The following is a 24,825-nucleotide window of genomic DNA, read 5'->3' on the forward strand; positions in this document are numbered from 1 at the left end:
TTCTTTCAGGTGCTGTTTACTGGTCTGTTTTTACCCCTTTCCAGGCACTACTTTCTCCTACTATGCCTCTTAGCATTCTGGGTCTACATATAACATCCCCACCTTTTAGGGGCTGCAAATAAATTGTTGCGTAGCTGCAAAGGCGGAGTCTGAGCAACCCTTCACCTTGGCCAGCAGGGTGTAAAATCAAACACCTGTGAGCAGGCAGGCGGCGGCGTGGGCCGCTGGGAGACTCCGGGGCAGGCGGGGCGTGTCGGGCGGCACGTGTCCCACGCGAGCCCTTTAAGGGCCGCGGCGCGGCGGAAGTGCGTGGCTGCAGTGGGCGCTCTCGGCAGGTTGCGTGGCCATGGAGATAGGCGCCGACGAATTCGAGCAGAACCTTCCTCTGCTGCAGGAGCTTGTCCTGGGTGCGGACTTCGTGGGTAAGATGCCCGCGTTGCGGGCCTCGTCGCCAGCGTCCCCAGGGCTGGCGGGCCAGTGCAGGGTGGTGCGCGTGGGGTAGGGCGGGGAGGTGAGGCCTAGCTGGGAAGGTCGCCAGGCTGCGGGAGGCTCACGGAGGGCCGCTCGGGAGGGCAGGGAGCCCCTTTCTGCCTGGGCGGTGGGGTGGCAAGCGGCAGCCTCGCCCTGACCCCGTGGCCTGGCTAGGCCCTGTTTTGGCCCCCTCGTGTCCCCTTCTTAATCTTCCCTGGCCTCCTGAGCACCGAAAACGTGGGCATTTGCCACCCGCAGCATTCACGGCCAGCAGAGCCGCGGTGATGCCTGACCCTGGGGCCACTTGTCCTTTTTGCCTCCCACTCAGGTCTGGACATAGAGTTCACCGGCCTTCGTTCCAAACTGTCCCGGTCCCAGCAGATCAGGTAAACCCAACGCGGCCTTAGAGCTGAGCTGGGAAGGTGCTCACCTGCGCCCTTGTGGATTAGCATCTGGGCCCTGCCGGCAGGCGCTCTGGTGGCCTTGGGGCTTGGGGGTGACAACATTGCTTGGGGGTGGGAGGCCCTGCCTTTGTCCACTGAAGGGGGATGTTTCTTAGTTGTAACAAAGAAAGGTGCTACTCTGCCTTGAGAGGTGCTGGTCCGGCGTGGAGGCTGTGGTGCTCTGGGGCCATCTCATTGCCTGTGGAATGAGATGCCTGTTTGTTCACAGTCTTTTTGACTTGCCGTCTGACTGGTATCTAAAGACCCGCCAGAATGTTCAGAAGTTCACAATATGTCAGATTGGTGAGTAATCTTCAGCTGTTTGTAATGAGCTCTTGAAGGAGACCTTTTTGTGAATTTCCTAATAGTAAAGCAGCTTTGGCACATTTCAAAGATACCAGCTATCATTCTGTATGCTTGTTCGGGGTTTGGCGGTGTTATGCCTGTGAGACCTAAGGCTTTAGAACAAGCATAAACTTAATATGGCAGCATTGTTTCCATGCCTAAATAAATCCATCCTTAAGGAACCTGTATTATCTTTCAAGGAAAAATGTGACTTTTTTGCTTAAAACATATACAAATGAGTTTATTAAACTATAAACATTTCATTCTACAACTTTTTCACTAATGCTGTTCAGAGATTTTTCTGTATCAACACTTACAGATCTCTTGCTCATTTTTAACATTGTTAGTCAACAGATACATTCATGGTTTGGAATACTATGCAAAGTGTACTTTGGTTACCCTTTGTGTGTAATAAAACAAGTCTTCACTATCTTGGTATTTGTATATTACTGTATTTTCATGAGTACTTTGGTATAATTCCAGCAGTAGAATCACAGAGTTAAAGAGTATTGCATTAAAGTGTTGATCTGGGTTGCCAAAATATTCTTCCTACCGACCATCCACAAAGTTTTACAGTGACTTACACTGAGAGGCCTGAATGTGCCTATTTCCTGCACTCAAACTGGGTATTATAAGTTTTAAATTTTAAGGCCACCTGAGAGGAAAAGGATATAACTGTTCTGATTTGCATTTTTAATACAGGGTCAACAAACCTGTTCTGGAAAGGGCTAGATACAAAATTTTGCAGGCCAGATAGTCTTACAACTACTCATTCTGCCATTGTTAATGGGAAACCAGATGTAGATGATAAATGAGCATGGCTCTGTTCCAATAAAACTTTATTTACAAAAACAGGTTGAGATGTTTTACTCACCCTTATCCTGTGAATGATGGCAAACATCTGTGTATGTTTTGCTCTCTATCCTTGTCCTTTGCTATTTTTCTAATGTGGTTTTTCTTAATTTTAAGCCGAGAAGTATGGGATACAGCTCTTAGATACATAACTATTCTTTCCCTACTTTGGAGTGTTTCTCACTTTGCGTATGACTGTTTTAGCAATAGATGTTTTATTCTTTTATTAAGGTATCATTGATATACAGTCTCATGAAGGTTTTACATGAGCAACTACATGTGGTTACTACATTCCCATATTATCAAGCCCCCCACCCCCAACACACCCCATTGCAGTCACTGTCCATCAGCATAGTAAGATGCTACAGAGTCACTACTTGTCTTTTCTATGCTATTCTGCCTCCTGGTGACCTGCCCCCCCCCTACATTATGTGTGTTTATCATGCTCCTTAATCCCCTTCTCCCTTCCTCTGCACCCATCCTCCCCCACCCACTTCCCTTTGGTAACTGCTAGTCCCTTGTGGGAGTCTGAGTCTACTGCTATTTTGTTCATCTAGTTTTGCTTTGTTACACTCCACAAATGAGTGAAATCATTTGGTACTTATGTTTCTCCTCCTGACTTATTTCACTGAGGGTAATACTCTCTAGCTCCATCCATGTTGTTGCAAATGGTAGGGTTTTTCTTATGGCTGAATAATACTCTATTGTGTATATGAATCACATCTTTATCCATTCATCTACTGATGGACTTAAGTTGCTTCCATATCTTGGTTATTGTAAATGCTGCCATAAACAAGGGTGTGTATGTCTTTAAATTTGGGGTCTTGTTTTCTTTGGGTAAATTCCTAGGAGTGGAATTCCTGGGTCAAATGGTATTTCTATTAGAGTCTTTGAGGAATCTCCATATTGCTTTTTACACTGATTGAACTAATTTATATTCCCACCAGCAGTGTAGGAGGGTTCCCCTTTCTCCACGTCCTTGCCAACATTTGTTCCTTCTCTTTTGGATGTTGGCCATTCTAACTGGTGTGAGGTGATATCTAATTGTGGTTTTAATTTGCCTTTACCTGATTAGCGATGGGGAGCATCTTTTCACGTGCCTGTTGGCCATCTGAATTTCTTCTTTGGAGAAGTGTCTGTTCAGATCCTCCACCCATTTTTTAATCAGGTTACTTGCTTTTTGGGTGGTGAGGGTGTGTCAGTTTTTTATGTATTTTGGATATTAACCTATTATTGGATAAGTCATTTAGGAATGTATTCTCCTATACTGTAGAATGCCTTTCTGTCCTGATGGTGTCCTTTGCTGTGCAGAAGCATTTTAGTTTGATGCAGTCCATTTGTTCATTTTTGCTTTTGTTTCCCTTGCCCGAGGAGATGTGTTCAAGAAAAAGTTGCTCGTTTATATTCAAGATTTTTGCTTGTTTTCTTCAAAGAGTTTTGTGGTTTCATGACTTAACATTTAGGTCTTTGATCCATTTCAACTTTACTTTTGTGTATGGAGTTAAGCAATAATCCAGTTTCATTCTCTTATATATAGCTGTCCAGTTTTGCCAATACCAGTTGTTGAAGAGGTTGTCATTTCCGGATTGTATATCCATGGCTCCTTTATTGTATATTAATTAGCCATGTATGTGTGGGTTTATCTCTATTCTTTTCCACTCATCTATGAAGTCTGTTCTTGTGCCAGTTCCAAACTGTCTTGATTACTGTGGCCTTGTAGTAGAGCTTGAAGTTGGGGAGCATAATTCCCCCAGCTTTATTCTTCCTTCTCAGGATTGCTTTGGCTATTCAGGGTCTTTTGTGGGTCCATATGAATTTTAGAATAATTTGTTCTGGGTCATTGAGGAATGCTGCTGGTATTTTGACAGGGATTGTATTGAATCTGTAGATTGCTTTAGGCAGGATGGCCATTTTGACAATATTAATTCTTCCTAGCCATGAGTACAGGATATATTTCCATTTATTGGTGTCTTTAATTTCTCTCATCGAGTGTTTTGTAGTTTTCAGGGTATAGGTCTTTCACCTCTTTGGTTAAGTTTATTCCTAGGTATTTTATTTTTGATGCAATTGTAAATGGAATTGTTTTCCTGATTTCCCTTTGTGCTAGTTCATCATTAGTATATAGGAATACAACAGATTTTTGTGTATTTTGTATCCTGCAACTTTGCTGAATTCAGTTATTCTAGTAGTTTTGGGATGGATTCTTTATGGTTTTTTTATGTACAGTATCATGTCATCTGCAAACAGTGACCATTTAACTTCTTCCTTACCAATCTGGATGCTGGTTATTCCTTTGTGTTGTCTGATTGCCATGGCTAGGACCTCCAGAACTACGTTGAATAAAAGTGGGGAAAGTGGGCATCCTTGTTCCCGATCTTAGAGGAAAAGCTTTCAGCTTTTTGCTGTTAAGTATGATGTTGGCTGTGGGTTTGTCTTATATGACCTTTATTATGTTCGGGTATTTGCCTTCTATATGCATTTTGTTGAGAGTTTTTATCATGAATGGATGTTGAATTTTGTGAAATGCTTTTTCAGCATCTGAGATGATGTGATTTTTTTTGTCCTTTTTGTTGATGTGTATGATGGATTTTCAAATGTACCATCCTTGCATCACTGGAATAAGTCCCACCTAATCATGATGGATGATCTTTTTGATGTATTTTTGGATTAGGTTTGCTAATATTTTGTAAAGTATTTTTGCATCTATGTTCATCATGGATATTGGTCTGTAATTTTCTTTTTTGGTGGTATCTTTGCCTGGTTTTGGTATTAGTGGTGCTGGCCTCATAAAATGAGTTTGGAAGTATTCCCTCCTCTACTTTTTGGAAAACTTTGAGGAAGATGGGTATTAGGTCTTCTCTAAGTGATTAAATTTAGTGGTGAAGCCATCTAGTCCAGGGGTTTTGTTCTTAGGTAGTTCTTTGATTAACAATTCAATTTCATTGCTGGTAATTGGTCTGTTCAGATTTCTGTTTCTTCTTGGGTCAATCTTAGAAGGTTGCATTTTTCTAGAAAGTTGTCCATTTCTTCTAGGTTACCTAATTTATTAGCATTTAATTTTTCATAGTATTCTCTAATAATTCTTTGTATTTCTGTGGTGTCTGTAGTGACTTTTCCTTATTTCTAATCCTTTTTATGTGTGTATACTCTTTTTCTTTAAGTCTGGCTAAGGGTTTTTCTATTTTCTCGAAGAACCAGCTCCTGCTTTTATAGATTTTTTAACCTACTGTTTTATTCTCAGTTTTATTTCTGCTCTGATCTTTGTTATGTCCCTCCTACTGACTTTGGGCCTCATTTCTTTTTCTATTTTCATTGTGAGTTTAGACTGTTCATTTGGGATTGTTCTTTCCTGACGTAAGCCTGTATTGCAATATACTTCTCTCTTAGCACGTCCTTTGCTGCTTCCCACAGATTTTGTGCTGTTGAGTTGTTTTCATTTGTCTCCATATATTGCTTGATCTGTTTTTATTTGATCATTGATCCACTGATTATTTAGGAGCATGTTGTTAAGCCTCCATGTGTTTGTGGGCTTTGGTTTCCTTGCATAATTAATTTCTCATTTCATACCTTTTGTGGTCTGAGAAGCTGGTTGGTACAATTTCAATCCTTCTGAAATTACTGAGGCTCTTTCTGTGTCCTAGTATATGCTCTATTCTGGAAAATGTTCCATGTGCACTTGAGAAGAATGTGTATCTTGCTGCTGTTGGGTGGAGTGTTCTGTAGTTGTCTGTTAGGTCCGTATGTTCTAGTGTGGTGGTCAGTGTCTCTGTCTCCTTATTTTCTGTCTGGTTGATCTGTTCTTTGGAGTGAGTGGTGTGTTGAAGTCTCCTAAAATGAGTCATTGCATTCTATTTTTCCCTTTAATTCTGTTAATATTTTTCACACATTTAGGTGCTCCTATGTTGGGTAAATAGATATTTATAATGGTTATATCTTCTTGTTGGACTGACCCCTTTATCATTATCTAATGTCCTTCTTTGTCTCTTCTTTCTTTGTTTTGAAGTCTATTTTATCTGATACAAGTACTGTAACTCCTGCTTTTTTTCTTCCTATTGTTTGCATGAAATATCTTTTCTATCCCTTCACTTTTAATCTGTGTATGTCTTTGGGTTTGAAGTGAATCTCTTGTAGGCAGCATATAGATGGGTCTTGTTTTTTTTTTTATCCATTCTATACCTATCTTTTGATTGGTGCATTCAGACCATTTATATTTAGGGTTATTATTGATAGGTATGTACTTATTGCCATTGCAGGCTTTAGATTCGTACCAAAGGTTGAAGGCAGCTTCTTTACTATCTAACAGTCTAACTTAACTCACTTACTATTTCGAACACAATCTAAAATTTTTTTCTCCCTTTTTCTTCCTCCTCCATTCTTTATATGTTAGGTGTCATATTTTGTACTCTTTGTGTATCTCTTGACTGACTTTGTGTGTAGTTGATTTAATTTTGCATTTGCTTAGTAATTAATTGGTCTACTTCCTTTACTGTGGTTTTATTTTCTCTGGTGACAGCTATTTAGCCTTAGGAGCACTTCCATCTATAGCAGTCCCTTAAAAATACACTGTAGAGATGGATTGTGGGAGGTAAATTCCCTCAACTTTTGCTTATCTGGAAATTGTTTTTAATACCTGCTTCACATTTAAATGATAGTCTTGCAGGGTAGAGTATTCATGGTTTGAGGCCCTTCTGCTTCACTGCATTAAATATATCATGCCACTCCCTTCTGAACTGTAAGGTTTCTGAGAAGTCTGGTGATAGCCTGATGGGGTTTCCTTTGTATGTTATCTTTTTTTTCTCTGGCTGCTTTTAATACTGCCTTGTCCTTGATCTTTGCTATTTTAATAATTATATGGGAATACACATTTTTTAAATTCAGGTATCATTGATATACAATCTTACGAAGGTTTCACATGAGCAACATTGTAGTTTCAGCATTCACCCATATTATCAAGTCCCCCCCTCCCGAACTACAGTCACTATCAGTGTAGTAAGGTGCTCTAGAGACATTACTTGTCTTCTCCATGCTGTTCTGCCTTCCCTGTGACCTACCTGTATTGTGAATGCTAATTATAAAGCAATAGACATTTTGAAGCAATTGTATAAATCTTCATGGTTTGTAGCCTTGTTTCCTCTGGTTAATTTAAAAACAATATAAATGTTAATATTCTGTGTTTGAAGGAACAATCATAACTATATTCTAATAATTTCGTGTGAATTACAACTTGACAGCTCTCATATTGTTTTGAATCCTTTTTTTTTTTTTTTTTTGAGTGTATCCCATTCTAAAGCCTACACAGTATCTTTGGATGCAAAGGACTGTTTAAAATGTTTCATTTTTGTGATTAACTTATGGTGACTTTTCTTTGGTGTTCATTCCCTCTATCATTCTAGGATTGTCTATGTTCTCCAGTATTGAAGGCGAGTCAAACAAGTACGTATGCAGCCCTTTTGCAGAACACAGGGCTCTTGTCCTCTTACTGTCTCCATCTGCTCTCCTCTGAATTCTGACTCAGGCTCTGAACCACTGTGGCCCTAGACACTCCATATTCCCTGGGCTTCTGGGCCCTTCTCCCATTTCCCTGCAGATTCTGGCCTGCCCTTTAAGTCTCTCAAAGCAGCACCTTTTCTGGGGGGACTTTCCTGACTCCCACACTATACCTTAGGGGTTCCTTTCCCATTTCCATTGTCTCCTAAGTATGCCCTCAGGATGGCAGGTAACAGGACCATAATGAAGGGGGCTGTAACTCCCAGGCTCCAGATGGTCAGGAAAGATGCTGGGTTCAGGATGGGGGTACACTGTTCCCCAGGGGCAGGACCCCTGCCTTTGTCATTAGCCCCAGTGCTAGTCAAAACAGCCAACATTTAAATGCCTGTCCAGTGAAAGGAAGAGGCTGCTCTGTGAGCCAGAGTTTTCAAAAATGGTTCGGGCTTTTTCTCATGTTGTGTTTATTTTTTATAGGTATGTAGCCCATTCGTGTAACTTCTTTCTTTTCCCTACAACGTTTGGGACTTTGGATTCAGAATTTTCTTTCCAGGCTTCTAGTGTTCAGTTTTTGAATCAGTATGGCTTCGACTATAATAAGGTATGGCATTGGGGGAGGGAAACGGGATGATTGTACAGGTTGTCTGGCCCCTGAATCTCATATCCTGTGCCCATTCTTCTTGCCCATGTGAAACCAGACAAGGTTTCATTTTGCTCCACTACCCGGCTCAGAGGGTGCCTTGACTGTCACCTTGTTCTCTTCCTGTCTTTAGTTTCTCAAAAAAGGAATCCCATATATGAATGAAGAACAGGAGAAGAAAATCACACACAACATCCTGACCAGGAAGTGGAGGACCCACAGGTAAAGCCTGTTTCTCTGGGTGCTTTGTGGGGTCTCTGTTTCTGATGTGTTTCTGCATTTCCTGTGGGTCTCCAGAGAGTGGTGTGACCTCACACCCCCTCACCCTTGTGGGGCTCAGCCAAACACGACAGTTTGATGCGCTAGTGACCCTATTCCTTTGCCTGAGAGGAGGATGCTCTTCCCTGCATTGTGATTTTAGTGTTTAAAACTGAAGGGAAATGAAAACAATGACTCAATGTACTTAGGGAAGGAGGAATTCCACTGCAATGCTAGTGGGGAATGGCTGTTGGTCTTACTGTAGGTGTGATGTTGGCCTTCAGCGTGATCTTGGGGGTTTTTCAGGGTTAAATCAGGGTCACCGTGACCATGCTGGTCACAGGCCTTGGCCTGGACATGTTACCTTGTGCTTGATCCTGCTGTGTCCCCAGGGTGGGTCTTCAGGCTTCAGCTACTTCACCTTTATCAGGAAGGTGGTTAAACTAGATAGTTCAACTCTAGAATATTATGACTGTCTGGTCTAGATAATCATGATGAAGATGGTTTGTTATTTTTAGATCTTTGTTCATAGTTTTCATATAAAAAATGTAGCTTTTGGTAAGGGGAAAGGGATTTGAATTTTTAGCCTTCTGTTGTTTTCAAATGTTGGAGAAAAGTCTTTCCTTCTAAGAGCGTCATGTTCTCGCATTTCTAACTGAGAAGGGGATGTGCTTACTAGCATTCCTGTCTTTTCCTTATTTCACCAGATGGTGCTTTTCCACCTCTGAAAGCTGAGTTAGAAGGACAGGCCTGATAGTAATGCTTAGCATTGGCCGGCTTCCGAGACCTTTTCCTCTGTGTGTCCCAGTGAAGCAGAAAGGGCCAGGGCATGCTCCCATGAATCTATGGGGGAGTACAGGCCCAGCGTTTGGCTTTCTATGCAAGATAAGACTCAGAAAGTCAGGCATCTTTGTGGGCCTGAGATCACAATGTTAATACCAGAGTCCTTGGAAAGCCCTCTCATGTTACCCTTGTCCTAGGGTTCTGGTGGTTTTCTCCAATATCCCCACTTCCCTGTGCCCACTTTCAGTTCTCTGGATAAGGACCAAATCAAGGTAGTGATCGATGAGGTGACGCGATGGCTGGACCTGGCAGAGGAAGGCGACTGGATGACCCTCCCTGGTATCGCTGGTAGGCAGGAGGCTGCTCCCCCGACCTAGGAGTACTGGGACTGGTCACTGGCATGTACCAGGGGTTGGGACACATCCTCTTTCCTGTGGATCCTGGGCAGCTCAGCAGATGTGTGGCCTTTATGATTGAATAAAGCTCTGACCTCAATTTAGAAGTAGGGTTTTCAACCTATTTTGAATTTTAAGATGAAGGAAGGTTCCATTCGGGCTATTTATTCCAGTGCTGTGTGTCCTATGTACTTTTATTTACTTTTGTCTGTCTGATTTCCCCCACACACACTGCAGTATGGAATCGCAGTGAACATGCCCTAGGTTAGCAGTTCTCAGATCCCAAGGGTCTCTGACCCCTTTTCTAAGGGGTCCACAAGGCACAATATCAGTCACCAATCACCCGGCATTGTCGCTCACTGTGCCGTTTGCTTCGTGGTACCGAGCCACTGGTGCATAGACCTGCCAGCGCTCTGCACAGACTGAGGCCGGAGCGGCGAACCCCGCTGGCTCGCACTGCGACCCTTGTTACTGCTTCTCATTAAGTAAAACTGGACTTTGCTTTAAGAACCTCCTCTACCTATTATAGTGAATAAGTAATAATTTTTTAAATTTTTTTATTATGTCTCAACCCCTGTCTTTTTTAATACTCTAGGTGTGAAAATAAGTACGCAAAAAAATAAGTGCATAAAACATTGCTGCTTACCAAAGCAAGGTGGTGGTTTTTTTGAGGAAAAGCACATATGAAAGTTTGAGTTGGGAGTTGACTGCTCTTCCTTTCAGGGAATATCATTTTCACTTGTAAGCCCTGAATGGCCATTTTGACTTGAGTATTTTCACCCATTTTCTCAAGTGGAAAAAAGTAAGCCTGTCACTTCAGGGAGAATAACTTAGTATTTGCTTGTGATCAAATTGGAGCTTTCAGTCAAAAACGGGAATTTTAGACAACCTGCGTCTGCCACCCAGAAGCTTGACGGCTTCCCGGCACTGCGGCCTTTCTGATGATCCGTGGCTATATTTATAAGTGTCTTTTGTTGGCATTGCATAGTGCTGTGTGGTGAATGGTGGGAAGCTCTGCATCACTCTGCAAGCCAGTGTTTCCAAGTAACAAACGCATGATGTTACTAAATCTTGGGCAAGAACAGGAGGGGGTTATTTTTTTTAAAAAAAACTACAACTTTCAACCTAATGTATAGTTTTAATTTCTAACATGAATTTCAGCAGCTACAGCCTCCCCCCTGAAAGACTCTTTGGGGTCCTCGGTATAAGAGTGGCCCTGAGATAAACCTTGAGGAGGCTTCCCTAGATGGCAGCATGGCACCAGGCCATCCCTGTTCCATGGGCTCAGGCTGGGGTGCACCTAGGCTGCCTTTCTATCTGATCATCTGTCTTGGGCTTCTGTTGACGGGGGAGCGGACCGTGGCTGTAGGGTCTAGAGGCCCTGTGTGAGCCTTGGTTCCTTGCCGCAGGCTTCCAGGCCTTTGAGGTCCAGCTGGTGCTGAGGCAGGCCCTCCCCAATGTGTGGACGGTGCTGACAGACCAAGGGGTGAGTTCTTGCCTGGAGTGGGGCAGCCTCGGCGGCCCCTCTCTCCCTGCCTCCCCACCTCCCCACCTTTCTGAGATGAAGAACCACTTTGGCCTCATGCCCAGAGCCTGGGAACTGGACTCTTCTTCTCATTCCAGGTGGTCGTGAAGAGAGTGAGCAAGCAACACCGCTGGTGTCTTGAGAACACCTCTTGTGGTGAAGAGGCCTCTTGGAAAGAGAAGATTCTTCTCTCTGCGAGGGGCTTCTCTGTGTTTTTCCAGATGCTGGTGAAAGCCCAGAAGGTAGGGAAGAAAAATCTCTTCCTGGCCTTTAGCATTTCTGATCATAGGTAGATGATGGTCCTCCAACAATAAAATGAGGTCCCTGGGATGAGCGGCTTGTTGAGAAGAGGCGTTAGGGGTTGGACCTTGCTGTCACCACGTCAGAGTAGGTTGCTTTGGGGAAAGACGGTCCACACGCGATGCTACTTGCTCCTGTCAGGTACAGGACTGAGCTGAAACTACTCAGGGACCTTCCTGCGACTGTCTCAGTCTGGCTCCCCAGGGTGGATGCTGCCTCAGGACCTCTTCCCCATCTCTTCTGCCATCTGAGCACTTGGGCCACCTTGCGTGGGGGCGCGAGGAGGGTGGGGGTGGGGTCACCACGCAGTGAGAGTGGCGGTGGTTCTGAGGCTGCACCCTTTGCAAGAGGCCATTTGCCTGGGATGTCTGTCTCTACTAAACTGCACTCCTCTCCTGCCACTTGCCAAATAGCCCCTGGTGGGCCACAACATGATGATGGACTTGCTATACCTCCATGAGAAGTTGTTCCGGCCACTCCCAGGTAGGACGCCTGTCCTCTTTCTCTGACCTTGGTTTTCTGTCTGGCAAGGTGATTGGTCCAGAGTCCCACTCCTGGGGTGGCCCCTGCATGTGTACCCACCCTGGGTCCACAGGTTTCCAGAGAGGTCAGGCAGACCTGTCCTTGTCACCACCTTCCCCACGTGGAAGACCAGGGGACTCTCCCAGGAAGGGAAGCCTATGTGTGAATTGATGCTTCTCCCCCCATGATAAAGGGTAGTCAGCATCATAGCATAAAATGGCAAAACCAGAAATGTGTGTGGGAGAGGAGCCTCCTTTAATCTCAACTGGAATCCTAATACTTTCTGCTTTTTCCTCTGTTGGGAGTTCTCACACTTTTTAATCACACTATGTACCCAAAGCATTTATGTCATTAATGTCACTTTAATGTGGCTCTATTTTTCCATGACTGCTGTGCTGGATGACCCACAGCAGCGTAGTGTAGTGGTGAACCTGCAGACTTAAGTGTGAAACCTCATTCCACCCTCGTTATGCACCGTCCCCAGCAAGTTACTTCAACAACATACCTATGACTTCCTTGCCTGTAAAAAGGGGATCAAATAAAGTAAAAAATGTACTGAGGACACTAATCTAATTAAAAAGTGGGGGGAAGGTTCTAGGAGAGATTTCCCCAAAATGGATTGGTAAGACACCTTAGTTTGAACATATTTGGGGAGAAATAGAGGCAAAACTAAAAATCACTCCCACAAAGCTAAGCAGACGTCAAATTGTGGGGGAGCAAAAACCATGAGAGGGGGAGTCCTGCAGAGCCTCAAGGCCCCTTTGTGGGGAGCCGGGCAGCTGGGTGTGAGGATGAGGCCCTGGGCTGGGCAGGAGGTAAGCCTCACCTTACCCAGTGGGGAATCGTCAGCGACAGGCCTGGGAGTGGGGAGATTGCCTCACAGCATGAACTTGATGTCTAGGGATATAGGAATAGACACCCAAAGAACAAAGTGGTTGTCTTTGAGGAGGGGAAGCACTAGAGAAGTGAGAAGATAATAGGTTTTTTTGGTTTGTTTTACAATAAACCTCTTTAAACTATATGCAGGTATAATTTTGATAAAACTAATAGCTTAAAACTTTTAAATCAGGGCATTTATAATTTTCAGTTGACTTTTCTTGGATTTCTTCTGAATAGTCGCAAATGATTTCATACCTGGCTTTTTTTATTATTATTTTTTTTATTAAGGTATCATTGATATACACTCTTACGAAGGTTTCACATGAAAAAACAATGTGGTTACTACATTTACCCATATTATCAAGTCCCCTCCCATACCCCAATGCAGTCACTGTCCATCAGTGTAGTAAGATGCCACAGATCCACTGTGTGCCACCCTGTTCTCCCCGTGATCCCCCACAGCATGTGAACTAAACATAATACCCCTCAATCCCCTTCTCCCTCCCTCCCCATCCTCACCGCCCCCCCCCCGTACCCCTCCCCTTTGGTAACCACTAGTTCATTCTTGGAGTCTCTGAATCTGCTGCCATTTTGTTCCTTCGGTTTTGCTTCACTGTTAAACTCCACAAATGAGGGAAATCATTTGGCATTTGTCTTTCTCCACCTGGCTTATTTCACTGAGCATAATGTCCTCCAGCTCTGTCCATGTTGTTGCAAATGCTTACCTGCCTTTCCAGTAAACGTTTCTCCTTTTTCCATTGGCTGCTGCTTTGAGAACTACATTAACTGGTGTTAACAATAGGACCTTGAACTTAACAGAAACCCATTTGGTTTTTACCATTATAAAATGGTGATGGCAGGTTTGAGACTTAGGAATCCTTCATGATTGGGAATAAGGATTTCCCAGTCCAGCCTGATGTTTTACTTTGTCTTATTTGTCAACCAGTGTTTTTGACAAGTGAGATAAGAGAATTTTTCTTCCCGTTTTTACCAAGAGCCTCACTTCTGACCTCTGGGTCTTTCCTTTCAGAAAGTTATGATCAGTTTAAGCTGAATATCCACAACCTATTTCCTGTTCTCATTGATACCAAAAATGTGACAAAGAATATCTGGAAGGTAATGAATGACATTGCTTTGGGCCAGGGAATGCTTTGTTCACTAACACTTAGCTTTTCTCTCTTAAAATTTGTCCTTGAACCATTTCTTCTATTTTATAACCTGACTGGTTTCTTTGCATTTCAATGCTGCTGGATCACCATATTAGCTTATATGATTTTTGTTCTTGTTGAAGTTCCCATGTTTTGACTTGTGTGTAGTTTTATCTAAATAAGCACACAGCAAATTGTTTCAGACCTTGTTGCATACCTGGTAAAGATTTACAGCATGCTTAAAGAGCAGGTGAGCTCCCCTCTTGGTGTATCTTGGAAGCATCTCTACTGAACCTTAACCTGGACACCTGGACAGTACATTAGAATCACCTGGGGCCCCTGGGCCCCGCTGTCTGCTTCATGCTTATTAGAGGGATTGGGTGGCATTTCTAAGGCTCCCAAGTGACATCTGTTGTGGGGTTGTAAGCTACACCTGGAGAAGTGAAGCACCCAGCTTCCTAGAAGTTACACCGAGCTGCAAAGAGAGAGTGATCAGTGTTCTAAAGCCTTACGCTCATCACGTGAAGCTAATTATGCAGGAAGGGAGCCATGTCTTGGAACGCTTTGCCAGGAGATGCTTGTTACTCGTGCTTCCCCTTTTCCCGGTTGTGGCACTGGTCATGTGACTCGGTGCCGTGGGAAGGGTGAGGGGGCTGATCTGAGGGGACCTCCGGGCTCCTCCTCATGCAAGATCAGACTGCTCCAGGCCTTAGAAGGCCTGGCGTCCCACATATGTGTCCTCAGCCATGGTCTGGTGCCTTGAAGTCAGCTTATGACCCCTTAAAATTCCTCTCTGGAGGAAGACGGTACAAGTCGTTTGGGGGCATTTGGTGTAGCTCGGGCAGTTGGGCCCCTTCTAGGAAGCCCAAGGCCCCTTGTGCATTGACCGCCTGAGCAGGTGGAAGGGCTGTGTTAGAAGGGAAAGGGCAGTTTGTAGGAGGTGTCACTCCAGGTGGTTCTCATGGACATTTGGTGATACCTGCAGCAGCTGATAAGTGGCTCTTTCTACCTGATTTGTTTTCTGTAATTTCAGGAAATGAATTTCCCAAGGGTTTCAAGTCTGTCAGAAGTTTATGAAGTCCTAAATAGGTAAGGAAGCTGTTTTTCAGAGATGCTTGTAGAGCAGAGACCCCCCACTAGGGCAATTTTGTTCTTGGGGCACAACTGGCCACGCTGAGATGTTTTGGCTGCTACCGGTACTGAGAAGTAAGTAGGCCGGGGTGCACAGGGCCACTCCAAAGGTTACTAGTGCAGAGGTTGAGGGGCCCTGTCTGGAGGTGAGGGAGCCTGGGAACATAGCCACAGTCATTTAATTGGGTAGTGCTTTCTGTTGGCCGGGGGTTTATTTTCTTCCACTTGTTTGATTACTGGAATGATAAGCTCCATGGGAACGGGTTCTCTCATGCCCTGTTTCTGGTGAGCCTACAGCAGTAGAAGGCAGAGTAGGTGCACATTAAACATCTGAATGAATGATGCCATCCCTGGATAAGTCTAGGAAAAAGTAGCTGGGGCTTTCCCTCCCAGCCCAGGCCCAGCTGCCAGTGTGCTGGCCGGGAGAAGGTATGCTCTGGAAAGCCCTGCTGTGGAGGGGGTGCACCGCCGGCTCCTTCCTCCTCTGCTGGGAAGGGGGTGGCATGGGGGCAGCTGAACGTGGGACTTTTCCGAGAAGAGAAACTAAGCCTGGTTAGTCACTCATGCAACCACCCCGTGGTGCCCCTGCCGAGGCAGCATCTGCAGCCGCTGCTGGCTGCCTGGGTTTTGACAAATGCCTGTCCCCATGCATGGCATCAGCCCTTTCCAGTGTGCCAGTCACCTCAAGCCCCTCGTGCGTCATCCTCTCCTTTCTTGGACAGCCCTTCTGGCCCTCGTGTCCAAGAAGAAAATAAGGGACTTCCTGCCTCTCGCCTCTCAGCTCCCTCCTGGCCCTCCAGACGTTTCTGCGGTATTGCCACCTTTGTCGCCGTCTCCCATCAGCTGGCATCCATGGCTGCCTACATGGTGTGCGGCCCAGGCGGAAGGGCTGTCCTCCGCTTGGCCTGATCTCCCTCTAGCCAGGCCATCCCCACCATGCCCTGCCCCTGGCTGTCCTGCCAGGCCCATCTCAACCTCACCCTCACTTCCTGTGGCAGCAGCATTGGTTCTCCTGAACTGCACGAGCCCAGAGCTCCCTCAGCACTGCTCTCGCTACAGCAAGCCTCCTTAGAGGCCTTGCCTTGGCCCACTGACGTGATAGTCTTCCTTCCCGGAACTTGCTTCGGGCGAGGTGGTCTCAGCTGGTGGGCGATTCACAGATGGCATTTGCCACTGGGCATAGCAGGTGGTCCTGCTCGGCACTGGCCCCTCGGCGTGACACCCTCACCCTCCTCCCGTGCCTCCTTTAGGGTCCCCTCCTAGACGTTCTTCATTTTCTGGTGGCATTTTTTTGTCTGTTCCTTGTGGGCTCTCTTGTCCATCCCCTCCCTTAAACCTTCTGGAAGCGTCCCTCCTCAGCCTCTGCTCCTTACCATGCCCCATGCTTTGGCCACCTGTGTGCCTGCAGTCCAGCCCTTGGCAGCTCTGGGACTCCCCCTTCAAGCCCACAGCACCTCTGGCTTGAATTCCTCTTGCCCCGCAAACCCACTCCTGTGCCTGGAGCAAGGTCCCCTAAGTCCTCATGGCACCAGAGGTGCTGCCAAGGGCCAGGTGCACATCAGCGTGTCTGCACCATGCAGCCTTCCTGGGTTGGGTGTCTGCTTTGCTGCTCGCTGGCCACCTGAGTAACCTGAGAACAATTAGTCTGCCTGTGTCTCAGCTTTACCATCTGTGACACGACGTAACTGCAGTTATTCACAAGGTAGCTGTGTGAGTTAAATAGACGTAGAGCCATGTACCTTGACTTAGTCTGTGTTTACTAAATATTAGCTGCTTTAATGGTAGACAGTCCTCCTAAACCAAACAGCCACCTTATGGCCTAGGCTCCTACCGTTGGCAGCATACAGAGGCACTGAAAGATTTTGCTGGAAAACAAAAGGCTTTTAACAAGGAAACTTTATGGTCACGGGCCACCCGCATGCCGGAACCAAGGCCTGGCGGGCCATAGCCCAGCCACCACCTCTTCAGGATAGTCAGGTCCTGCTGGCTTTCCTCCCTGAATGTCTTTAAAATCTGTGCCTTCCTCTGTCCAGAGTCACCGTCCTCATTCAGGCCTTTGGTTTTCATCAGTACCGGGTGGCACCCATGGCCTGTCCTGCCCCATTTCCCACACTGCCCCTCAATGATCTTTTAAATGTGCCCTCGACTGGCCCGCCTTTCTGGTCTGTCCTCCCATGGCTCCTGAGGTCCCCACATATCACGCCCACTCTCATGGGCCCCTCATCTTCTAGAAGCCCCGCTCGGCCTTGCTCTGGTCTCTGCATACTCCTGTCCCCACCCAATGCCTTACGCCAGCCGGTTCTCCAGGTGACTTCCTGTGGTTCAAGGCACAGGAAGGTAGGACCATCTACTTCCAGAAGCCTGAAATCTGGAGCATGGGCTGTGCCTTGGTGCTGCTTTATAGGGCTTGAGTGTGAGCATCTGTGTCCTTCAACCGCTGGGCAGCAAGCTCCGAGGCCGGAGCCTGCAGGCTTCATCTTGGGGCCAGGGCTTGGGCTAAGTGTGCGACACATACTCAGAATGACCCACTGGGGCCCTGGCTCTGCTGTCCTCCTCCACTTCTGCTACCTGTTTCCCAAGACTATCTGTGCCTCTTTATTTTTTTAAAAGGGGGTCCCAGCACCGAGGGCACTATTTGTTACCTTAGGAGGGTGAGGGGACACTAGGAGGGATTGTTTTCAGTGAATGTTGTTTATCCCATTTTTCTTCTTTAATAGTGACCTGAATCCCACCAAAAATTCTGGGCCAGTGATCGTCCACGCCAGCAAGTGTGAAAAGTATGGTATGTTCCCAAGAGTGCGGGCCCCTCTGCAGTGGACAGAGCCCTGAGGTGCAGCTGGTGGGGACTGGCCCAGGGCCCGCTCCACGGCATCCCGGTGCCAGGCCCCAGAACTTCCTCCCTGGAGAGGAGCAGTCCCAGAGGCCTTGGAGGTCCAGGCCGTCCACTTGTCCTCCCGTGGGTGCTGGTCCTGCACAGCCCATGCGGTGGTGGGGCTGGGTGGGGGAGGAACTCCTTTTCAGGCCTGTTCTAACTGCTGCCTGACTCTCCTGCTTCCGGAACACTGCTTCAGTTGAGACAAAGTACCCACACGAAGCAGCCTACGATGCCTTCCTCTGCGGATCAGGTGAGAGCTGTGGCCCCTTTAGCAGGAGCCTCATGTTGTAATTGTGCTAACCGCCACCACTCGAGACTGTCTATTTGCAGGTGGGTTGCACATAATGGAAATAAAGCATGAGTTGACACATCTTGTAAGGTGATCAGGCTGAGCCTTGACACCTATTCCACTTTGAGCTTTTTCCCCCCAGTTCTTTTGAAGGTAGCACACCTGCTGCTGTGGAGAGTGCACGGGTGAGTTGTGCTTCCTGTCATCCTGCTTTTCCTTCAGTGTGGTCAGGAATAGCACCCTCCCTGTAAACCAAGGCCTCCCAAAGAGGGGGGATGCAGACCGTAGCTGTGGAAATTCAGTCCCTGCCTTAGCACTGGGAACACTCACCTGTCAGGAGGCCAGGGCCTCGGATTGGACTCCCGCCTCCTTCCCAGCTTCACTGGCTGCCGGTTTTCTCATGACCATGTAAATCACAGCAAAGTAGGATGGTGTTCAGGTCAATACGTGATGCATCCTGGGGTCCACACAGCCAGGCAAGGGAGAAGGTTACTGACTTGAAATCGGGCACAGAGGAGATTCCTAAAACCCCAAGTTGGAGTCCTGACCGTATCTTGCCCCAGCACCCCTCCCTGATGTCTACAGCCTCGGCTCGTAGGCGCCCTGCATGCCTGAGGCACATGTCCTGTAGCGTCATCCTTGGTGTGTATGTTTGGTTAATGAGGATTTAGCAGGCCAGGTGAGGGAGCTCGTCACAACTAACAGGTTCTCTGCGACTGACTTGGAGGTGCTTTGGGGCTGTCATCTGTTACTGGGTGCTATTCAATTTGTCCATTTGATAATGAGCACTGTAGAAATAGTCTGACGTTAATGTGAGGCTTGGGACTTGCACGAGGCATCTGCCACCTTGTCCCCATTTCCTGTGGTGCGACAGCGTCTCAGCCCCCTAGGAGCCACCTTGTGGGGCAGTGAGGGCAGCTCACGTTGGAGGAGCCCCTTAGTGCCCTGGCACCGGGGCCCTACAGCCTTTATTTCTCAATCCTCATGACCTAAAAATCCTCCCAGGCTTAGAAGTCCCCTAGCAGCCCAGGCCTGCCTGGCCCCAAGGCTTGTGCTCCTGCACAGGCCGTGCCCAGGTACGGGTGGGTCTGGGTGGAGGGGGGCTGGTAGTAGAAGCTGAGGGAGAAATGGGGGGGGGGGCGTAGCCATTGGGGCCCAGGGTGATGTCCTGTCAGGTGGTGACAAAGGGGATCCCTCTGACCAGTGGCCTCTCCCTAATGGCGCTTGTTGCTAATGCTTGTCAGCAGAGGGCTCTTCAAAGTGTCATCAGCGGGTGGTGACCACCCGGAAGCTCTGCTTTGGCTCAGGCCGTTGAGAGAGCTCTTGGAGACTGGTCAGTGTGGAAACACACCAACGTAAGCCCCGAGACTCGTGAGGGGACGAGGGGGTATTGCCTGAGGCGGCACCTTCCCATTCTCTTGGCGGCCCCTCAGCTGCCGCAGGGCTGTGGCGTCACTGGTCTAGCACCTCGTGTTTTCTCTGTCCGTGTAGCACTGGGGCCACACCTGAGCTCTCCTTCCCTCTGTACTTCGACATGCTGGCTCCCTATGTGAACCAGGTCAACCTTATCCGAGCCAGGGTCCCTAAGATTGTGAGTAGCCTTCATTTCGCTCCTCTCCCCTATCCAGGGGCTTGTGCTGGGAAGGGGCTCAGTTCTCCAGGGGGTCTTGAAAGCCAGGTAATAACCCAAATCAAAGGCGAGGAGGTGCTCAAGCTGCTGGCCTGCTTGTCCTTTGCCTTGTGTCTCGGACACAAAGCACTGCAGGCTTACCCCCTCCTCCCCTCTCCCACCCCTTCCTCCCCTCTCCCACCCCCTCCTCCCCTCTCCCACCCCCTCCTCCCCTCTCCCACCCCCTCCTCCCTTTTCCCACCCCCTCCTCCCTTTTCCTACCCACTCTTCCCCCCTCCCACCCCTCTCAACCTCAGAGAGCCTTTCCTGATTTCTCTCAGGATTTTCAGCAGGGTGGGTTGTCAGTAGGAACTGTGGAAAATCCCTGTTCTTTTCCCTGTCTTCTAGAATTTTTCTGGCCCAGATTATCCCAGTACCAGACCCCCCATCCTCATCCTCAGTGCCAGGAAGTGGCCTGGGGTCAGCGAGGAGCAAGTCTACCGTGAGTTTCAGAATCTCTGTAAGTTCGACGTCCAGCGGCTCACGCAGAGCCAGTTCCTGCTCTTGACCAATAAGTTTAAAGAGTAGGTACCTTGGCGCTAAGCTTGTCCTCTTCCCCTGGACATCCCATCTCTCCCCAGCCTCCTTGAGCCTACTTTGGAGCAGTAGGCCTGACGCTTGCATGCCTGACCTGAGAAACCTCTCTTGGCAGTGCTCGGAGCATCCTGAAGGAGTACAGGGGCCACCCCACCCTGCAGGTGTCCCTGTATCGGTACTGGCGGCACTCCCCGAACATCAACTGCCTGTTGCAGTAAGTGGCCAGGGCCAAGCTGCCCTGCAGGCGGCCCTATGGTCCCACTGGTCTGAGCTGAGCCCGACTCACCAGCTGGTATGTCGTAAAGGCGTTGTTGACAAGTGTAGCGACCAGACTGTTCACACACGCTGACTGAGCCTCTGCTGTATGGGGCGCTGTTGTGGGTTCTGAGCTCCATCAGTGAGTAAAACTAAAATCCCCCCTCTCAGGGTGCCCACCCCCTGGCAAACTGCATAGTCTAGTAGGTGACCAGTGTTTATTAAAAACAGGAGCAGGTCAGGAGGTAGGAGCAGTGGAGGTGGGAGGAGGGGAGAGTGTTGGGTAAAGAGAAGGAAAGGGGCTCCTTAAGGCCTCCGGGGAGGCGAGGGAGTGAGCAGGCTACTGGTCAGGCCGCACCAGCCCACGGGGGGGCAGGGCAGAGGCCCCCAAGTGGGAGGTGCATGGCGCCAAGGGGCTGGGAGGAGGCCCTTGTGAGGGGGAAGAATGCACTGGGGAGGTGGCAGAGAAATAAGTGGTTCCCCATCCAGTGGAGGGTGGTGGGTAAGGACTGGGGAGGATCCCCCAGCCCTTAGGTTTTCAGCATAGTGACACATGGGTCTGTGTGCGCAGACAGACATGGGGACGGAAGGGCAGGGGAGGCAGCCGGGAAGCCAGGGCCACCTGCGTCCAGCATCCAGTGTCCAGCTGTGGCTTGGGTGGCATGGTGGCAGAGTGGGTACCCCGCAGACTTGGAGCAGGGCGGACCAAGTCCAGGCTCTGGGGCCCGAGCAATTGGGAAGGTGGGGCTGCTTCGTGAGGATTCCAGCGCTCTGGTTAGGAGCAGTGTCTGGAAAGCAGCACTGAAGGAGGGAAGGGGTCGGCTTCCAGACAGCCCGGTTTCCTTCTGTCAACCTCTGGTGTGAATCACTAGGAAAAATGGCTTGTCTGCACTTGCCTCTGAGCTATTCTGACCGAGAGGCAGAAGTTCTTGCTGGGAGGGGGATGAAGGAAAATAATGTCTGTGGTGGGGGGAAGGAGAGCAAGCCTGTATGTCTGCTTTCCGGCCCGCGCGGCCACCTGGCCAACCTGCATGCTTGTCTTGCAGGGTGTGTGGCGTCATTGCCGCCTGGGCCCTTGTTGCGCTTCTGCTCGGAAGACCTGGGTCCTGAGCACAGCCGCCTGGAGCCTCCGGCCTGCCCGCACCTCTCTGGCACAACTCTGTTTTTTTTTGTGGGGTTTTGTTTGTGTAAATCATATTCTACTTGGAGATGGATCTGTACAGTCCTGAGGAGGAAATTTACATTTTGAGTGTGAAATTCTGTAAACATTGTCAATGATAAAGAAATCCTTGGATATGGTACCTTAGTGGCCAAGACTTTTCTTTATAAATGGAGAGAAGTCACCACCTCTGGGAATTTAATGTTCTGGAGTGTCTTGCGAACAAATGATTAGGAGCTGGATGCCAGGTGAACAAAGGGTATGTTATTTCTGGGAGAGAAAATTAATGGCCAGTAGCCTGGTGGGGATTTGGGCCTGAGAAGTGGCCTAAGTTTAGTAAAGGGAAAAATGAAGTTGTTTCGATAAATATTAATCTTTTATGGCTTATATAGTCACTTTAGAAGCAATCACCCACACCACAGTGGACCTTGAGAGGGGAGGTGTCACCAAGTCGCTTTGTCTCCTCCACAGCCACCCACCGCAAGCTGCCTTTCTGTAGCTGCTCTCTGCCAGGAGCCAGACCGGCTGGGCCCCGGGCTCAGCTCTGGGCTTCGCGTCATTCAGCCAGGCTTCCCTGAGGGCCCCAGCATGGGAGAAGTCTTTTCTCTGTCCACAGAAGTGTCAGTGGTGGCTGCCATTCCAGAATTCACACACCCATCCTGAGGGGCACGATGGGTGACTGACTGGTGGACCGCTTCCCCAAAGCATTCTGGGCAGCTGGTGGTCCTAGGCAGCAGGACCATCAAAGCCCTGCTCTTGGGTGGTGGCAGATAGGTTTCACCCGTCTGCCCAATTGGCATCCTGGTGGGATTTTTTTCCTTCCCCCTTTGCTGTAAGTTTGTATACTCTGAGGAGAATTCCCCTATTCTCCTGTGGGTTTGAGGGGCCCCAGCCTCTTAGGTGAGCTCTGCGTTAAGCAGACCTGACAAGTGAAAACAGACCTCTGAGCATGCTGAGTGAGGTGACCATTGACTTCCTGGGGTAGGAACAGGGCCAGGGCACCATAAACTCTTCACTCACTTCTGGGGTAAAAGAGACCTTGTAGTGACTTTGTAAGACCTTATTCATTTAACTCTTACCTGTTCCCAAGTTTTTATTGAGCCCCTGCCACATGTACTTCTGTCAGGCAGAGCCCCTGTGTGGGGACTCTGGGGGCATCTGCTGTCCCTGCTGGAGGAGGCAGGGCAGGGTGGTGGCCCCCAAGCTGCGGAAAGCCCAGGTGGAGGTGGGATTCTGCACTGAACTCATCTGGGGTCATCCTCTGTGGCTGGGGCAGAAGCACCCCTGCTTGCCAGCTCCTCCTTGGGTCCCTGGAGGGAGAGCCCAGGCATGTGGGGGGCCCTGGGCCCCACCCTCTCCTCATCCCAGTGCTCCTCGTGCAGCTCTTTCTCACCTCATTTCATGAGAAAAGCAAACCCCAGTAAACCAGAGGCCCTGCCTCATCCCCCCTCTCAGCCCCTCGCCCGGTGGCTCTGGTGGCTGCTGGAGCTCTGCTTCAGCCACCGGAGCCTTTTAGGCTCCACTCACTGGGCTCCCTCCTCGGGTTTGATCAAGTGTTCATGTGGGAAAACCTGTGAGCATGATTTGAAGGATGTGCTCTGCCTCTTATTCCTCAGATGTTCTGTTAATTCCATGGGCTCAGATGGATACCAGAAAGCCTCTGATTTGGTGTCCCCCCACCCACCCCGGCCACCAACCCAGAATTATGTTCTCTGCTTAACTTTGAGACAGACATGAGGTATCATCCATACAATAGAATATTATTTGGTAATAAAAAGTACTGATCCATGATATCATATGGACTGAAGACCTCAGTAAAAAGTCAGTCATGGAACACTGCATATTGTATTTATATGAAATGTTCAAAATAGGCAAATCCATGGGATAGAAGATTAGTGTTGCCAGGGGCTGGGGAGTGCCAGTTAGGGGGTCTGGAGTTTCTTTTGAGGGTGATAAAAATGTTCTAGAATTAGATTGTGGCGATAGTATATTCACAGAACTGTGTAACCAAAAACCACTTTGGGTGAAGTTTATGGTATGTGTGCTCTATCTCAGCAAAGATGTTAGAAACAAGAGTCATAAAAAACCCTGATGACTCCAGAATTACTCTTATTCTGTGGCTGATTTTAAGGTCCTTGTTCACTGTCCCTGGGAAGCTCCATGTAGAAATCCTATTCAGACTGCAGTGTGTATCTCCTCTCTGCTCCCACAGTGACCCTGGTCGAGCATTAGCTCGTAGGCAGCGGGACCTGGGGCACTGCTGTGATCTCACGGCTCTGGCTCTGGGGCGCTCGGGGCCCAGGCACTAGTGCTGTGAGATCCCCGATGAGTCTGGTCCGGGTGCTCGCCATCTCCCGTTGGCCGCCTTCTCCCATCCTGCTGGTGCTTTTCTGATTTGGGCTTTTATCCATATGTGTCTTTCCATTTAACTTATGTGTCTTAGCAACCTCACATTCTTCGTGGAATACAGGCGAGTGAAGTGCCGCCCCTCCCACCGCGGGCGTTCCTTAGTGCTGCATGCAGGTAACAGCTGCCTCACCACCCCCCCACCACCACCACCCTGGACCTGGCAGGTGAAGCATGGTTACTCCTCAGCAGCTGGGCAGAAAAGAGCTGCTGTCACTGTTGGTTTTGGAGAGGCAGTGGCAGCCCTAGCGGGAATGCTGGGGTTAACTGGCCACTACCTGGCCTATTGACCCTGAAGACCCCAGGATCCCTGGAGACAAAGAGAAGGACTGACGTGGATGACCTTCCACATCAAATTGCCAGTGTCAGGCTCAGAATTGGGCATTCTCATGTTTGTGCTTTTTGCCTGAGAATCAAATTTTAAAATGCCATTAAAAAAGCCTAGTAGGGGGCGGAGCC

The 24,825-nt window shown here is 48.2% G+C and overlaps 1 protein-coding gene across 4 annotated transcripts; it reads left to right on the plus strand.

The window, feature by feature from the left end:
* The first annotated feature begins 233 nt into the window (after positions 1–233).
* PNLDC1 (PARN like ribonuclease domain containing exonuclease 1) lies at positions 234–22,100 on the plus strand. 4 transcript variants are annotated; one of them, XM_073220947.1, is made up of 19 exons: positions 234–422; positions 800–857; positions 1,144–1,217; positions 7,505–7,544; positions 8,073–8,196; positions 8,369–8,457; positions 9,524–9,624; positions 11,081–11,157; positions 11,295–11,438; positions 11,910–11,979; positions 13,928–14,013; positions 15,079–15,134; positions 17,894–17,958; positions 18,248–18,301; positions 18,483–18,525; positions 19,832–19,931; positions 20,358–20,533; positions 20,662–20,760; positions 21,848–22,100. In XM_073220947.1, exons 1-19 carry the CDS (start codon positions 347–349, stop codon positions 21,909–21,911), a joined length of 1,596 nt encoding a protein of 531 aa, XP_073077048.1. In that variant the 5' UTR covers positions 234–346; the 3' UTR covers positions 21,912–22,100. The 4 variants fall into 4 exon arrangements, with proteins under 4 accessions (XP_073077048.1, XP_073077047.1, XP_073077049.1 ...); XM_073220946.1 differs by having other exon boundaries at positions 20,358–20,469; positions 20,591–20,760; XM_073220949.1 differs by lacking the exon at positions 1,144–1,217 and having other exon boundaries at positions 347–422; positions 20,358–20,469; positions 20,591–20,760.
* Positions 22,101–24,825: the final 2,725 nt, after the last annotated feature.

Source organism: Manis javanica, chromosome 13 (assembly GCF_040802235.1).
Source record: "Manis javanica isolate MJ-LG chromosome 13, MJ_LKY, whole genome shotgun sequence".
NCBI classification, from domain to species: Eukaryota; Metazoa; Chordata; class Mammalia; order Pholidota; family Manidae; genus Manis; species Manis javanica.

Bases quoted from the DNA above. Each gene is read 5' to 3' on its own strand.
- PNLDC1 (XM_073220946.1), top strand. From the start codon at position 347: ATGGAGATAGGCGCCGACGAATTCGAGCAGAACCTTCCTCTGCTGCAG. The intron at 8,458-9,523 runs GTAAAGCCTGTT...GCCCACTTTCAG, and splicing joins AGGAAGTGGAGGACCCACAG to TTCTCTGGATAAGGACCAAA. The intron at 11,439-11,909 runs GTAGGGAAGAAA...CTTGCCAAATAG, and splicing joins TGCTGGTGAAAGCCCAGAAG to CCCCTGGTGGGCCACAACAT.